The sequence below is a fragment of the Trachurus japonicus genome, chromosome 12, assembly GCF_045865225.1.
Source record: "Trachurus japonicus isolate A0001 chromosome 12, Traja_1.0".
Lineage (NCBI taxonomy): Eukaryota > Metazoa > Chordata > Actinopteri > Carangiformes > Carangidae > Trachurus > Trachurus japonicus.
The window spans coordinates 12,329,897-12,347,099 of record NC_140918.1 but is presented as its reverse complement, the minus strand read 5'-3'; the positions used below and the strand labels follow the sequence as shown (position 1 = coordinate 12,347,099).

Sequence of the window (17,203 nt, the reverse complement as noted above, 5' to 3'; positions counted from 1 at the left end):
ATGAAGCCAGGGAAAAGTACAGGTGCCAATGGCAGACTTTCCCTTGAATGAGGAGTCTCTCAGGATCGAAGAACAGTATTAAACTTGATTCATTTTCCTCTTTACTGTCCAAACGATACTGGCACCACATTCCCTAAAAACTCTTCTTAACTTACCTTTTGTCTAATAATCGAGTCAGCCAATCACAACAGCAGCTTTTTGCCAAATCAATTGTGCTCCTTCCTGCTGCTTGTCAACCTCACAGCGCGTATGCTTCAGTGGGTGTCCTCGCTTTTTCTTTTTCAACACCCGCAGTCATGGCACTTTCCCACCATGGTCTATAACCACAAGAATCTCCTCTCCCTTTGTCCCTCCTCACCTCCTTTGAGAATAAATCCCCCCACTCCCTTTGTCCAATCAGTTTTTTTCCTCACTATTGCCCAAACACTCTCCCTTTGCCCCTTTACTGGCAATGAAAACATGACATACTGTGAACTAAAGAGGTCTTCCCCTGTTATCTACCACCAGCAGAGTTCCCAGACCAGAAGAACAAGAGCTCAAACTGTCTCAGGTGGTGAGGAGTCTATGGTAATATCTCAGTTTATATACAGTTTAAACCCTGTCAATCGTACACTTTCCCAGTCCCAGTTCCCAGACACCATGTTGGATGGACCTGTAATTGTCCCCTGACTCGTTTTGTCTCTGAATTTCATTGATAAACACCCACACCTGAGTAGAAAGACTCATGAGGGCTCTCTCAGTCATTTACTCAACGGTGTTATTTGTTTTAGCTTTGTTTAACTGATCCTTATCTGAAAAGACAAAAAAAATGTACACGACACATTTCCATGACGCAAAATGCATAAATAAAGGGTGCAGTAAATGTTCCCCTAGGCGTTGATAATAATCCATAAATAGGCTTTGTAAAATGTAGTGTTTATGTTGTGATCATTTAGTCATCTATTTCAGTAATCTTTTATGCTACCAGCAGTTAATAGGTCACTTGAGGTAGTAATCTTCTACCACTTTTCTCCTTGTGATGCTTATTTTAGTAGCAGTGTTTAGTGTTTCATTGTGTTTTGTGTGTGTGAAGGTTCTGTTTTCCCATCAGAGCTGTAAAACGTCTTCTGTCATATCCTCTTCCTCAAGTGTTTTGTCATTGTGAAGCTGAAATGTGAAAAGATTTAAAAGCCTTTGTCTTGTTGCTAGAGGACAAAAAAAGTGTGGTATGTTGGAATAACCTGACTGTAATGAAAACATCACTTTCTATCCTCCTGGGCAGAAAAAAAAGAGTTTGTGACCTGTTTCCAATCATTTAAAAAAAAAAAAAAAAAAAATCAATAAGATTCCCTCCACATATCCCGAACAATCCCGACAAGCCTGTACTGATTAGTTGTCTTTGCTTTGCTCTCTCTCCACACTCGGCCAGTCTCCCTCGTCGACTGCTTACTCCTTGACCACCCCTGGCCTGCCCCCTGGATGGGAGGAGAGGAAGGACGGCAAGGGAAGAACTTATTACGTCAACCATAACAGCCGCACCACAACCTGGACTAGGCCAATTGTGCAGGTACAGCAGGTCTGAAGGCGGGCTGTCGGTTCCGCCTGGAAAACTCTCTATGCATGGGACTGGACCTTACCTTGGCCCCCTGTCATGGCCTAGGCCTGTGTGCTGGACCTCTTCCTCCTCTACCCTCCCCCTCTGTTTTCTCCTCTGTGTAGCAATAAAGAATGACGGAGAGAGACACAGCTTTGCAACCCTAAAGTCTCCTACTCCTACTGTCTTTCTCTCTGTCCAGTTTCCTCCTCTTCTGTCCAACTTTTTATTGTTCGTCTTTTTATTCTCTCGTCTAGCTTTTTTTTTTTTTTTTTTTTTTGATTCTCTGGATGAAGTGCAACTCCGCATTGGTCACATCTTCCTAAACCGTGGCATGGAACTGCAACCACCACTTTTTCCCTCCCTTGTCCCATTTCTACCCTGTTTTTCCACTTGTCTTCCCCCTGTCTTTCTGTGCACAAACTAGGCAGCTCCACTTAGTCTGAGCTGGGGGGAGAGGCTTCTACATGGGACTGGGTGCACGTCCCTCCTCTTTGAAATCCATGCCTTCATTTCTGCTTTGATCAAAAAACACTGTTGTTATATTATAGCTGTTCATCTGTCTGTCATCACATGGTCCTCTCGTTCTCTGGTTCTCATCAGTTTTTGTACTTAGTAGGAGAGGACACTGATGATGATTCAGTAAACAGTATCATTGCATTGCTTTGTCTTTGATATATAGTCAAAACCTTTTGTGCCTACTACTTGGATTAGGGTTGAAAGTAACACTAACTTGAATTTGCCCCCATTTTTCTACTCGGATGCTTAATCCCTATTGTTAATAATCATATTTCAACTGTTATAAATGATTGCTTTCCTGGGCCTAAATGACCCACGCTTTTGACATTTTAGGAGCTCATTGTCCTGAGAGAAAAGCTTGCATCCAGACATCTCTCCGGTTGCAGACAAGCATCCTTGACAGCATGGCTTACAGTGTGATGGGGGAAAAGTTTTACGCAAAACTGCATCACTTGCCTTATTCCCAAACCCCCATTTAACCTCAAAAGTGCTATTCTCACTGACAGCTGACCGAAGACGGAGCCAGCACCTCAGCAGCAGCAGCAGCAGCATCAACATCAGCATCAGGAGGAGCCTCGGCCCTGGCGACCCCATCCACCCCCTCCTCCTCTTCCAATGCCTCCAACAACCACCTCCATGAGCCCCAAGTCCGACGACCTCGTAGCCTCAGCTCCCCTACTGTCACCCTTTCCACCCCCTTGGAGGTGAGAATTAGCCACCCGCACCGTCCTGCTCTGCCACACCCATATCCTTTCCCTCTTTTCACTGCCTAAGGATGAGTTATTCCTACCTCCTTTTTTCTCCCCTGTCCTTCCTTCCCTTACTTTCCTTTCATGCACTCCTGTATTGTATCAGTACATCCACCCTTTAGTAGATGGCCAAACCATGACCCTTCCCTGCAAATTTCCTTCTTTTCACTTTTCATCTATTATCTCTCCTCCTTTCAGGTCGACTCTATCATGCTGCTGCTCTTCTCTCTTTCCATTTTTGTCTCCCCTATGAAAACGTTAATCTCACCATTTAACCAGTCTTTTCTCCTTAACTCTTTTTCATCTCTCCCTTGGTGACAATTGTCTGTCTTTATACTTTTTTTCCACCCCTAAAATATAACTAGCTGAGGACTGAGCACTAAAACAGCCCTCCATTCGACTATTACTCATCATCCGAGATGGTCCGAGCCTTGCTCAAGCTTTGTTAATCACAGTGATGAGTTTGTTGTGAACAGTTTGCACTGTCAGCATTTCATTCTGCAGTGTGGCGTGATTTGAAGCAGTAGCAATAGCAGGCTGAAGCTGCTGTAGGAAATCAAAGATGGCAGATTCACCCAGTTTCTGCTGAATGACTAAATTATTTAAATTGATCGCAGGTCCCAAATGTTTGTTGTTATCTGCTAAAGCAAACCTGGAATCCAGAGGCCATTTTACTAACACAGAGGCAGCATCAATAGCAAATAAAAGACTGTATGGTTAGATTTAAAAAGAAAATGTTTTTAAAGATTACTCCGTACAGCGTGGCATCGCATGCAAATTCCTTAAAGAGTTATGCGTTTCATTTTAAGTCATCTTTTCTTCTTTTCATAATCATTATACTGGCTGCATGAAGCATTTTCCTATTTTTTTTCCTCTGGACAGACAGTCATAAATACTTTTCTTTATCTTGCAGCTGCTGTGTGTTATTAAGGGGTAAATGAGCATTCAAGCTTAACTCAAACACCTTATTTACTGTAAATCCTGGGCCTGCAGCTGTTTTACACCAAAAACACTTCCAGGCACCAAATATCTTAATGGAGGTTCAGGTTGGCCTTGAAGCACGCAGTCATCAGTGAAGTGCTTTTAGACTGAGGCCACTGCATGCCCATTCACAGCGTTGGCCTGAGCCCAAGTAGTGGACAAATTGAATTATTGCTTTGTTTGACAAAGAGTGGGTCCATTGTTAAATTACTGCAGAGTGTTTTAACCACTGATCTTAAATAATCTGGTTGTCTGTGATCAATACAGCTCATATCTCTCTGCAGTATGTCAGCGTTTTTCACGTCCTGGCTATGAATTCACAACATTATCATGAAGCCAGTCTCTCACTCATTGGTCCGGGGGAGGGGGTTTAATAATCAAACAGGGCAGGTGATTTATATGTTAATTAATAACTACATGAAACTACAGGTAATGCATTGAATTTTCCACTTTTTGTTTTGATGTGAGCAGGCAAGGTTTTTTTTTCAGGCTGTTTGGAAAATAACCTCTGTGGATAATCACAAGTTATTCCAAATACTTTTGCACCTATCAGATAACATACTCTCATCATAGCTCTCTCTGTGTGTGTGTGTGTATATAAGTGTTATTATATAAAGCTTGGTGTGTGCACATGTTCTTAAAGCAGCTGATGGAGTTACGTTATATAAAACTTGAGAAACTTTTGATAACTTTAACTTCTACACAAAATAACATTTATCTTGAACTTTTAATTATCCAGTGTAGCTTTAAATGCACCACATAAACTTTGCTAATTAGGATCAACACATATCTAAGAAAGGATGGTCTTTATTTGACCTCACACTGCGTTTAATGGCTTCACTCAAAGGTGAAGATCCAAGAGAACAACCAAGGGAAGAGACCTGAAGGAAGTTTAATTAAGCTCTGTGTGTGTGTATGTGTGTGTGTGTGTGTGTGTTTTCACAACGCATTGTGGAAATTAAAGGAAGTGAAAAACTCACAGCAGGATGTTGTAATTACAACTTCCAGAGGAGGTGGAAGGTCTGTGGATTAATTAATGCAGTTTTCATCCTGTTAAAAATCAGATCAGTCAGTGATAATTACTGCTAGAAGAACAATGTGATCCGGGAACACATCATATGTAATTAAGCTGCTTACCTTTGTTTGGTTAATGCTGCTTTCGAAGCTTTCAAGATGTCAGAAATGCAGGGTTTCCTGTAGATACACAGTTTTTGGGCTAGTGGTATTTACCAGTATGTTGCAACTCATTTTTCTTTTACCCTTGACCAAGTTCTCTATTTGCAGAAAAGCATAAATGAAGAGTTCTGGTAGTGCTGCTGCTGTGAATGAGCTTCTCTTTTTCTTGGACCTTGCCATCATTCAGAAACCAGCAGAGTGAAAAACTGCAAAAAAAAAGAGAGCAGTGATTGTACCGTCAGACCTCTGAAAATCTGAAGAATTTGCCAAGTATTGTTGCTCTTTTCTTCCGACACTTTGAGTGACAGCCTGACAGGCTGCTGGAGTACGCAGCATGGGTGTTTGTTAGCTGCCCCCTGCTTTACATGGAAGTCAAAAGAATCTACCCCCGGCTTTCTTTGTGATGATGTTGTTGTGGTGAGGATGGTGTTTCTTCTTATATTGGAGCACCAAGGCAACTTTTGGAAGACTCGTTTTCATCCTTGTTTTTGTCTGCATTGATGATTTGTTTCATGCTGTTTGGTATTCATATTCAATTCCAGCTTTAATCCTCTCCTTATAGTCTGATGTGACTGGTAATAATATTATGCTTTGTTTTCTTTATTTTTCCATTTTCTCTCCAGGGAGCAAATAATATCCAGGTACGGAGGGCTGTGAAGGACACGTTCTCCAACCCCCAATCTCCTCAGCCATCCCCCTACAGTTCCCCCAAGTCGCAGCACAAGACACAGCAGAGCTTCCTGCCCCCAGGCTGGGAGATGAGGATAGCCCCCAATGGACGGCCTTTCTTCATCGACCACAACAGCCGAGCAACCACCTGGGTGAGCTAACAAGCTGCCGTAACAGGATGTGTGACGTCACCTCAGACAAGATGATGCTTGAAGAACAGAGTCCTGTGGCACAAGTCTGTAATTGTCTGAGAGTCTCTCAGTAGTTTCTAGAGAAGAGCTATAATGGTAGGAAACAATTAAAAGGGAGGCGAGGGACAATTTTTAATTCTAGCGAGCTGCTTATGTAACCTCAGTGTGCAGGGAGGCAACACATGTTTTGTACACAAGAAAATAACACAATCAACATCTATGAAGACATTTCACAAATCCAATAATGCGTGAGCACTGGGGTTTAAATTTTAAGGATGTTCCTCTACAGTTAAACAGATGTATAGGTGCAGCGTTCGCCATTTTCCTTCCAGGCATTTCCTTTCCAGAAAATGCCTTAGGGCTGTGACAAGAGTCTTGGCAAATTAAGACAAAAGATTGATTGTGTCTGGACCTGGAGCCCATCCCAGCTGACATTGAGCAGGGTCATCAGTCTATCACAGTGTAATCTTGGACATCATCAGAAAAATCTAGGGCAGTGGTTGTGTCTGGAGCTCACTGAATCTTACAGTGACACCTGGTGGCGTGAAATTCAATTTCACGTTTACGTAGCCCATCACCTCCTTCAGGCAAGGTGAACTTTGTGTAACATTGAAGAGTTCATATTTTTATCCTGAAACTACAGCAGCTAAAAATGTGTTGGGTTTAGATTCAATACTAAATACTAACCTTCTCTTCACCTTGTTTCCTTCCTTCCCTTTGCACTTTTGACAACCAGGAGGATCCCAGGTTGAAGTATCCAGTCCATATGAGGAATAAGAACTCGATGGAGCCCGGTGACCTTGGTCCTCTTCCTGTAAGTACACTTTTACAATAAGACCAGCTATTCAACTTTTAATCCACAGAGCCCACGAAAAAACAGTTTCATAGATCCCAATAGCCTTTTAAGCTTTGTTATGCAATTACCAATATGTTCTACTGTATGTTATCTTATGTATGCAAGAAATCAACCTTGTTAAAATGTGTAAAAAGTACTAATTCAGCTTTTTGCACCATCAGTGACTGTATATGATGCATTTAGCTAGCAGATTAGCTTAGTTAGCTTGACTCAGCGTTTAATGTATGTCTGATGCAAAGTATGCGAATGTGGCTTTTGCAGTAATAGATGAGACACGATCATGTGACGAGACTGTATCAGACATTTCCTTTTTAGTCCTGTTAGAAAAGAAGAGGGGGCAGTGGGTGAATGTTACTGGCAGAGTCTGGGGGCTGTGATCATCCCTAATTAGGCGGTGAACACTGTCTGTCACCTGCACTGTTATCTATGTGACAAAGACAATCTCCCAGCAAGTGGGTCTAACGTTACCATAGCTAGATGGTTGAATAATCAAAGCTTCATGGGTTTTATTTTTTTACATCTCACAGGCTTGTGTGGTGTGTGTGCATGTGTGTGTGTTCTCTTTCTCCCTCTTTCTCTTTCTCTTTTTTCACTCCGTTCTGGTGGATCTAATGTATGCTACTTCTTCTGCACCCGGCCATGTCTGTTTGGCAGAACCTACCAGAGGAGGTTGGTTGGTGCCTCCCTCCCTCTGCCTGCCTTACTTACCTGTCTGGTCTGGTCTGGTCAAATGCCTGCAGACAGCCTTGCACTTTTTTTTTTCTTTTTCTTTTTTCCATTTTCTTTTTTTCCTCTTTCTATCTCTTCTTTCTCTCTCTCATGACCGGCATGGATGGACTGTACCTCTCCCTCCCTTTTCATCAAACCATTGCCCCACCTCCTCTCTTTGTGCTCCCTCCCTGCACCACCGCCATCGCCCCTTTCGTTAATGTTTAACATTTGGAGCTCTCCATCATTCTCCAGGGATCCCACAGACTCCTCCATGTTTGCGTACTTTTATCAGTGTCTGAGGAGACAGATAGACCAGTTAGGAAGAGGGTGGGGGGGGCGGCAAATTGAAATGCATGGGAGTGAGAAAGAGAATGAACAAAGAAGGAGTGGAGGAGGAAACCATGGCTGGATAAGGGGCAGAGGGAGGATTGGAGGTTTATGTCTAGGGAGGATCTCGCTGTATGCTGCATGTATTATCATCATCTATTAAATTGGGTTTCCACTCAGATAGTTGAGGCTTATTCAGAAACACACACATAGTGAAGCTGCACCCCATTCTACAGATTGTCAGATTCAGCCCCTTTTCCCCATACCCTTGACTCGCAACCTATAATTACTTTAATTGCCTGATTGCTGGTGCCATACGAATGTGTGTGTGTGTGTGCCGCGGGTATGTGTGTGTGTGTGTGTGTGTGTGTGTGTGTGTGGCCTTTGACACTGTACTGAGTGGTCACCGTGTCAGTGCTGGTGTTCTGGTTTGAACTAGTCGTGTTGATCAGACTTCATGTTGTGGTCGTATCCCTTGCCTTGCCGCTGTCTCAGACCTGACTCAAATAGGAGAGAAAATCCCCTCGGTTCCTTTGCGGTGATTGATTGAGCTTGCCTCGCTGCCAGTGTTCGGACCATTGAATTGGTCAGTCAAGTTCAATCAAAGATTAATTTCCAGCAACAAGGAAAACAAAAACGTGGATGGATTTAAATTACTATTTGAGCATGGCCTGTTAAATGTAACGCTGACTGTGAGCTTTTCCCTCACTCTTCTTCTCTAATGCTCCTTTCTTTCAGCCTGGATGGGAAGAGAGAGTTCACACAGACGGACGCACCTTCTACATCGACCACAGTAAGATCACATTCTGTCTCTTCTAAGCCTATACTTTGTGCCAATATGAATTTACTCAAAATCTTTCTCTGTTACGTAATAGAGGTGTATTATTACCTTAATGCAACCAATTAACCTTTGTTTGCAAAAAACTGTAGATTTTTTCGTTGACCAATTGTTGAGCCTATAACATACTAGAAACTACTTTTATAATCATGTGAAACAATTGGCAAATCTTCAAAATTGAGAATTTGAAGTGAGAAATGATTGAAATTGACTAATCAGATAATCACGTCTGTAAAGGTGGAGTCTATTCATGCATAAAAACTTTGTGTTATTATGTTTGTTTCATCCAGATACAAAGAACACACAGTGGGAGGATCCTCGTCTGCAGAGTCCAGCCATCACAGGACCTGTGAGTATTTTACCTCTTAACTTCAGCAGACAGCAGGGCGTTTGCTACCGTGTCGCTGCACAACAACAACACAACAGCTTCTCCTTTTAACACTGTAGTTCTATGTATCACACACCATCATCAGCCTCAGTGTGTCTTTGGACAACACACATGAATCACTTTGTCACTGCGGTTTTCACTTAACATGCCAGCACCTTCCTGCCACTCTGTGTGCAGATACACTCAAGTTTACTCTGCCGTTCACTATTCCTGTTTTAGTTACACCACCAGTTGATCCCTATGAAGACTGTTTACTCATTTGTTCATTCCTTGACTCCTGTGTATGTTCTTTGTCCTCTCTGCAGGCTGTTCCTTACTCCAGAGAGTTCAAGCAGAAATATGACTACTTCAGGAAGAAATTGAAGAAACCTGTAAGAACTGTTTTGTTTTTTTTCAATACACATCTGTCTTGTGTTTGTGGTTATTGCTAAATTTGGTGGAAAACTCAAATTCTTGCACAAAAGGATGAATTCATTTTCTCCAGTTTTGATCTCTTACTTATTTAACTCTCTTCATGCTGTCTTAACGTTACAAATTTGATATGTTTGTTTCACGTTAAGTATTAATTGCAATCAATTCATATTCTTTGTATTTAACACTTAAAAGGTGCAGAGTGTGGATTTTCCTGTTTTTTTTTTCTAATGCTGATTTTTATGATGAGTGAAAGGAAATGAAAATATCGGAGAGACGTGATAAACTTTCCAAATGTTGACACAGCATTCAGTTTTATGTTAGAGCATGTTTGAGGTCAGAAATTTGATTGTTGGACTGAGGGTAATAACTGCACCGAGTTGTTTTCAAAGAGGAAACAGGAGTTTTTATTGTTTTTTGGAAATAATAATGCGATAAATTGATTCAATATGCATTCAGAATTTTTTTTTAACCCCCTGAACTTTCCTCGCATTTTGCACTATCACAACCTCACATTAAGCATAATACAATAATTTCAGTGGAATCAAAATTAATTGGAGAGCCTTTATCAACAAGTTTGTTATTTGTGCATCGTTTCAGGCTGACATTCCCAACAGATTTGAGATGAAGCTGCACAGAAACAACATCTTTGAAGAGTCGTACCGGCGGATCATGTCCCTGAAGAGGCCGGATGTTCTGAAGGCACGGCTGTGGATCGAGTTCGAGTCGGAGAAAGGACTGGACTACGGCGGCGTGGCCAGGGAGTGGTTCTTCCTCTTATCCAAGGAGATGTTCAATCCTTACTACGGCCTGTTTGAATACTCTGCCACGTAAGTCTCTGCTTTTCCCTATGAGTTTTAGATTAAGATAAAACAAAAAAGAAGAAAGCCCTTCGACAGGATGTGACACAGGACACAGTGTCACGCAAAGCTCATGTTAAAAGGAAACTATTCTATATGTTTGCAGTCATGGACAAAGGTGGATTAAGGGCTGAAGTCTGTTGTATTGTTTCCCTAAGAGACATAAAGTTTCCTTTCACTTTGATTAACTTTTCCTCTCATTCAAAAAGCCATCCTGGAACAAATGTTTCCCACATGCAATACACGTCAAGATAATCAGAGGGTCGTATACTCTGTTCCTTTTGTTGGCACCGCTAGTTGATGACTCGGTTGACTTTCTCTCAGTTTTACCATGTGGGGCAAAGGTAACAGAAGATGGATGATGTAAATGGTGCTGAAAATAAAGCCTTTCTTTAATCACAGCTTCATTAAGAAGAAATAAGAGGGTGATTAAACCTGTAAACTTTTATAATTAAACCATGTTGTGATTGTTCATCACAGAAACCTATAATTTAGTTATTGTTTTTCATTATTTCTTATTATATATGCCATTCACAGTGTTATTTCAGTATAGATCATTGTTTATTTATTCATGTAAAGGTGTCCACAACTAAATGGACAAAGATAAATAAAGTTGCTATTACTACTGACTGCTCAGAGCATTACTTCATTACCTGGACATTAATTACTTCCTCTGTGTCCGTTCAGGGACAACTACACTCTCCAAATCAATCCCAACTCTGGCTTGTGCAATGAGGATCACCTCTCCTATTTCAAGTTCATCGGGCGCGTGGCAGGAATGGCCGTGTTCCATGGAAAACTACTAGATGGTAAGCACTAAGCAGCTCAATGTTTGACTCTGCTTTTCATGCTGTTATGTGAGAACACGGCTCTGAGTTGTGTTGTTTTGTGCTCTCGCAGGTTTTTTCATCCGACCATTCTACAAGATGATGCTGGGGAAACAGATCTCTCTGAAAGACATGGAGTCTGTGGTAAGTAAATATCAGCCTAGAGGCAAAGTTAAGCCTATAATTTCACAAAAGTCAGTGAATGACTTTGTCTTTGTGTGGAAATCATCTCTGCAGGACAGTGAATACTACAACTCTCTGAAGTGGATCCTGGAGAATGATCCCACTGAGCTGGACCTGAGGTTTTGTATTGACGAGGACAACTTTGGACAGGTGCACAAGACTGAAATCAATCATTTGCATGAATGAATTTGAAATCTCAATATTGATTTGAATGGCAGTATTTATTGTATCCTAACATTTACCTTCCTTGTGCTCCCTTCTCCCTCTCAGACGTACCAGGTTGACCTGAAGCCCAGCGGCTCAGACATGGTTGTCACCAACGAGAACAAGAAAGAATACATAGAGTAAGAGATCTCCAATTATTTAATATTGATTACCAACTACATCATCAAATGTTAAGCTTAAATCTAAGAAAAATGGTTGTTTTCTAATTCACTTGTCAATAATCTTCCGTCCATCAGCCTGGTCATCCAGTGGAGGTTTGTCAATCGGGTCCAGAAGCAGATGAACGCCTTCCTGGAGGTATTTATATGCGATAATACTACCACCATGTGGGGGCAGTGTTGTATATGGGTTGAAACTGGCCTCTGTACCTAAACCTACTTTAATGACATTTGAATACTGTGTGTAATGAATCATTTTGTATTCTTGTACATTAAGGATGTCATAATTTATTATTGTTTTTATTTTCAGGGATTCACTGAACTCATCCTCATAGATTTGATCAAGATCTTTGATGAAAATGAGCTGGAGGTATGGATCCCCTGCGCGTGTAGTTGTAATTATTAGCCAGTTAATCACCTGGTTATTTAGATTGATGGAAAAATCAATCTGCACCAATTTTGTAATGATTGTAATGTAACCCTAACCCTAATTTAACTTAAATACAAACAGTAGGGTAAAAATAATTAGCAGATGTATCTAATGTGAAAAGAATCAGTTGGATTTCCTCTTGTTATTGAGCGTTTCTCTGTAACATCAATTGTGTGAGATGCTGCTGATGCTGAGATGAAGTGCTCTCCCTCCCTCTGCCTCTGCAGCTGCTCATGTGTGGTCTGGGTGATGTGGACGTCAACGACTGGAGACAACACACTATTTACAAGAACGGCTACTGCCCCAACCATCCTGTCATACAGTGGTTCTGGAAGGTAAACACGTTAAGATACGAACACACCTAAAAACACACAAGAGAAGAAAAAAAAAACAGATCATTTTTTTCCTCCTAACACTTATTGAGTCAATCCTCAGTCATGTGTTGCTGCATGTCAGTCAGTCATGGACGCTGCTTCTCTCATTATAAAAGTTCCAGGCAGTTTTCCCTTCATCCGGCCGCTGGCAGATTTGCTGGCCTCGCTTTTGAAGATCAAAGTCTGTTTGGATAGAACGAACTTGTTTGCTCTGATGAAAGAGCCTGGAGTAGTTTTTACCTGCCCTGGTTATCATCTGTCTTTACCTCGGCTTTTACACACACACACACAAACACGCACATGAACACACAGTCTGCATCCTCATCTTATCTGTGATCTAGTTGTGATAATAATAATAAGTATACATTTAATTGACTGTTCTCAAAGTGGTGATTGATATTTGATAAATCAATGCTTTACTGTCAGAAACTGAATAAATGAATGTTCTTATCTTAACTCTTTTTATTGATTTTATTTACTCTCTCTCATTAGGTCGTCCTCTTAATGGATGCTGAAAAGAGAATTCGACTCCTCCAGTTTGTTACAGGAACATCACGAGTGCCGATGAATGGCTTTGCCGAACTTTATGGTAGGTGAACTCGCCGGAGACGTTTCTTTTATTCTCCAGTTTTGTAGCAGTACCATTTTATAAAGTTTATACATTATGTGGAAAAATATACAGCGCCTTTTATTTCATGAATAAGGCTTCAAATAATTCAACTTTGTCTAAAAACTTTCCAAAATGCTCTCCTTCCATCTCCCGACGATATTTGTGGTCTAATCTCTGGATCATCTCAACATTGAATATCACCTCCTCTGTTTTATTCCAGGTTCTAATGGTCCTCAGCTTTTCACTATCGAGCAGTGGGGGACACCAGATAAGCTGCCAAGAGCTCACACATGGTATGTCACCACACATAGCACAGATAAAACAATATGCTAGTATGCTTATGCTAAGCAGGCCATGTTTACCATGGCTGCCATCTTTGTTTGGCATAACTTTAGCTAATCAGCACTAAAAACTGAGTTCAGCTGAGGGTGATGGTAGAAAATACTGCTAGTGTTCAAGTGTTCAAGAATTGGAAAAATAAAAGATGTGATCAACTTCAAACCACAGACCTGATGTCAGCAAATCACTAAAGCCAGTCTGAGGGAGAGCTGGAGGCGCTACAGGAAAAGTCAGACGATCACTAGAGTTAGCAGCATGAATCATCTGGAAACATGAATATTGGAACAAAATTTCATGGCAGTTCTTTAAGAGAAGCTGATACGTTTCGGTGTGAACCAACAGACTGACAGAGCTGTGCCACTACCACGGCTATTAAAGCACTCAGGACTTTAGGTTTATATTTCGAAGCAGAAAACAGCGCTGCCTGTGTTTTTACATTTTTTTTAATCAAACCCTTTCCCTCCCAGTTTCAACCGCTTGGATCTGCCAACCTACGAATCATTCGAAGACCTGAGAGAGAAACTCCTCATGGCCGTGGAGAACGCGCAGGGCTTCGAGGGGGTCGACTAAAAGTGGCCGCACCAAACCAACCACCGATTTTAAAACAAAAGAAAACAAAAAGCCACAGGGATGTCAAACCAGCTGCTGTAGCAGTTCTGTGCGAGCATGTTGTACTGTAATGCCTGACTGTGAGCCACCAACACAGCACAGCGGTTTGAGACTGTACAGCGACTTGTCGAGCCAACATGCCTACGTCTTTATATCTTTTTCAGTGTGGGTAGGCCACTCCTTAAAGGTGCTGGGGAAGGAAAAGGGAGCGTTGCACTGTCGAATGCTGAAATCTATTATCCACAGGCATGAGCGATGAATGACGAGACCTGGCCCCCTGATCCGCCGTTTCTTTCCCCCCCTCTACCCTTGTCCTGTGAAAATCTACAGTGCTGGAAAAAAAACAAAAACACTAATGCATTTCAATAGCTCCTTTCTGTAAACTATAGCACAGTATTCGAGCACCCTTCAGTTGGAGGGGGTCTTAGCATGGCCTTAATCTGGCTCCTACCTGCACTATTTCTCAAAGAAAACTGCAATGGCACTATGATCACAACTCTCCAACAAATCCTTAGACCAACACCAGATTACCTTAGGAATGCTAGCCAATCACATTTCAGGAAATCGGCCACACCCCTCCGTAGAGCCTTGTTTATGTTGTGTGATCAGAAATCGCCGCTGCAGCCTTTTCTAGAATAACGTTTTTGTTTTCTTTTTTTAACCACCCGTAAGGATCCAAGAATGGGGGGGGATGACACAATCCCCAAAGATGATTTTTTTTTAATATAGTTTTGTCATCTTTAAATAGTTTTTTTTTAATCATTGATATAATTCTTGCAGGAAAATACTCTAAACGTATTTGTACTGATGAACAATGTTGTTTACTATTTTGACGATTCTATATGACATGGTGTGTGAAGTGTAAATCTGGCTAGTCTGGGAAATGATTAATCCATATCATTTGTTATGGTGATAGCAAATGTGTTGAATAAAAATGGTTTTTATTGTAGTGCTATGAAAGCAGCATGAACCTGTATCTTGTGTTTGCTTTGACTACATAGTAATTTGGACGTGTAATCGAGGGCGGGAAGGGAAAACTAAAACTGGGTGTAGTTTCTCTGAGACGTCATGATTATATTAATATTCTCATGCCTGTTGCTGTTCATAATGCTGTAAATTGTTCTTGAGGAAAAAAACACATTTTAAGTTCTTTCATGATATATAAATATATGTATGTATTACATTTAACAGAAGTATTACTGATCAACAACACTAAAATGAAGCTGTGTGTGCGCGTGTGTGTGTGTGCGTGCGGGAGTGTTTGAGAGAAAAGCTGTGATTGCCACTGAATATAAAGCAGCACGTTTCTTACAAAGAAATGTTTTGTTTTTTTCTCTTCTCTTTGTCTTTTTTATGTTTTTTGTTTCTCCTTCTCCTTTTTCTAACACCATTGAACCTAAAGGGCACTTTATAGATCACTCTGAGGTCATGTCGCCTATTGTATGTCTTGTCATTAACTTGAATGTGATTCTCTTTTTTTTCCATTCAGAGCACTTGGTGCAATATAAATAGTCTGTAAATCTGGGCTGCTGCTAAGGTAGAAAAAGTTGACAGAAGTGAAGCAGAGACTTCACATCCTTTAGTATTCTCTATTTTATCTCTTTCTTTGTCCCTTTGCTCTCCCCTCTCCCTCCTTCTGTGACCCACCACTCAAACTCAGACTGACTCTGTAAACATTAGTGTTTTTTTAAGAGTTTTCTTTTTTTTAAATAAATGATGGGAAATATCACTTTTGTTAAAGATGCCACCACTCTCTGCAACTCTTTGTGGTTCATTTATCTTCAGTCCAATAAAAAGACGAAACTTCTCAGAGTGTGTTGTTTGAGTTCAATCTGACTGGACTTTTACTTTTACTCCCACATAGAAGCAGGAGCAATAGAGAAGTGCTCTTCCTCTAACGGTCTTGTATAAACATTACATTTTATAACATTTGAATTCACAAAAACTTCATTTTCAACATTTTGTTTTAAAGTATGAATGAATATTGAACCAAATTAATCACAAAACCAATGGTTTCACAATTATTTGTTGTTAACCAGCTTTTCCAACTGTGAAAATTCACCATTAAATTTACTCCAGTAGTGTATCTAAGCACACTTTTGAGTTCAGGTTCATTTTACTGACTATCACTTTAACAGCCATTAAAATCTCTATAATACCTATTGACTTTTTCCACAAGTGGAACATATTTTTATACCTTTTCAACATATATGCAACATGAGTTACTAATGATATTTCAATACAATGTAATTTACATGGTGGTAATCTTGCTTTACCTGCAGTCACAACAAGTTTACCTAAACTGCCTTATTGTTGCCTGTTCACTGACCTTTAAACAGTTCAATACAGCCACGTTTTGATTGTAACTCACTGAAACACCAGAATGGGCCTTTAAGTGTAGCACATGTGTTGCTATGAACCTGAACATATTTCCACTTGTGCCAACTCAGTCCTATCACAGGCCACACATGTGTCTCTTTAAAGAGCTTTTACTCCCATATGGACAGGGAGGGAGTTTTCATTTCTTCACATAGGTGGATTCTTGTAATCTAGCCAATTACAACATCGGTTGATAAAAGCCACAGTTCAGAGAATAAATGTGAGCGTCCTGAGAAATTAATGAGATCTACAACTCTTTCTGTCGCTCTCTCTTTGTGTGTGTGTATTCGCACGTGGTGTGGTGAAGGGACCTCAGTTCATTCACTCAGACAATCTAGGAGTTATCAGCCCCAAGGACAAGCAAATAAAAGCCACCCTGCCAGTCCAGGGACATTTTATCAAGACCTCCTACCCTCGATCTGGTCACAAACAAACCAGCAGCCAACTCATCTGCAGATCCACCTTATAAAACATTCAAACAAAGGCACAAAGTGCAAATGAGTGGAAGTCTGTTCTCTGTTCTCTGATCAAACACACCTGTTAGGTTTCCTGTTAAAGATGAGACCGTTCTGGTAACGCTGAGGCCTCACAGCCCGACTGATTGTCATGTCTCTGACATGTCTCTGTCTCTGAGTTACGTCAGCGCTCTGACCTTAATGAAACCCTGACGGGAAGCTTAAGCAATATTGGACTGACCAGGGCTGATAGGAACATTAAAAACATATATTTTAATCATTTATACTTTCAATTTAGACTTTCAACATTAATGTTGTTCAAATTTTGAAGGTACTCGCCAGTATTTCTACAGCATTAAAAATAG

At 40.9% G+C, this 17,203-nt stretch overlaps 1 protein-coding gene across 13 annotated transcripts in view; it reads left to right on the top strand.

Annotated features, from left to right (window-relative positions):
- nedd4l (NEDD4 like E3 ubiquitin protein ligase) overlaps positions 1-15,814 on the top strand; it is a 41,235-nt gene extending 25,421 nt beyond the window's left edge. For 6 of the 13 annotated variants that reach the window (XM_085793226.1, XM_085793224.1, XM_085793221.1 and 3 more), the window contains 19 exons: positions 508-567; positions 1,409-1,546; positions 2,599-2,796; positions 5,622-5,819; positions 6,595-6,672; positions 8,491-8,545; positions 8,881-8,939; positions 9,284-9,349; positions 9,990-10,219; positions 10,937-11,058; positions 11,150-11,220; positions 11,314-11,409; positions 11,530-11,603; positions 11,721-11,781; positions 11,953-12,012; positions 12,300-12,407; positions 12,939-13,035; positions 13,277-13,349; positions 13,863-15,814. In XM_085793226.1, the coding sequence (XP_085649352.1) occupies positions 508-567; positions 1,409-1,546; positions 2,599-2,796; positions 5,622-5,819; positions 6,595-6,672; positions 8,491-8,545; positions 8,881-8,939; positions 9,284-9,349; positions 9,990-10,219; positions 10,937-11,058; positions 11,150-11,220; positions 11,314-11,409; positions 11,530-11,603; positions 11,721-11,781; positions 11,953-12,012; positions 12,300-12,407; positions 12,939-13,035; positions 13,277-13,349; positions 13,863-13,965 (1,947 nt within the window). In that variant the 3' untranslated portion in view covers positions 13,966-15,814. The remainder of the gene's footprint in view (positions 1-507; positions 568-1,408; positions 1,547-2,598; positions 2,797-5,621; positions 5,820-6,594; positions 6,673-8,490; positions 8,546-8,880; positions 8,940-9,283; positions 9,350-9,989; positions 10,220-10,936; positions 11,059-11,149; positions 11,221-11,313; positions 11,410-11,529; positions 11,604-11,720; positions 11,782-11,952; positions 12,013-12,299; positions 12,408-12,938; positions 13,036-13,276; positions 13,350-13,862) is intronic. The other 7 variants (XM_085793227.1, XM_085793225.1, XM_085793222.1 and 4 more) reach the window with 2 other exon arrangements.
- Positions 15,815-17,203: the final 1,389 nt, after the last annotated feature.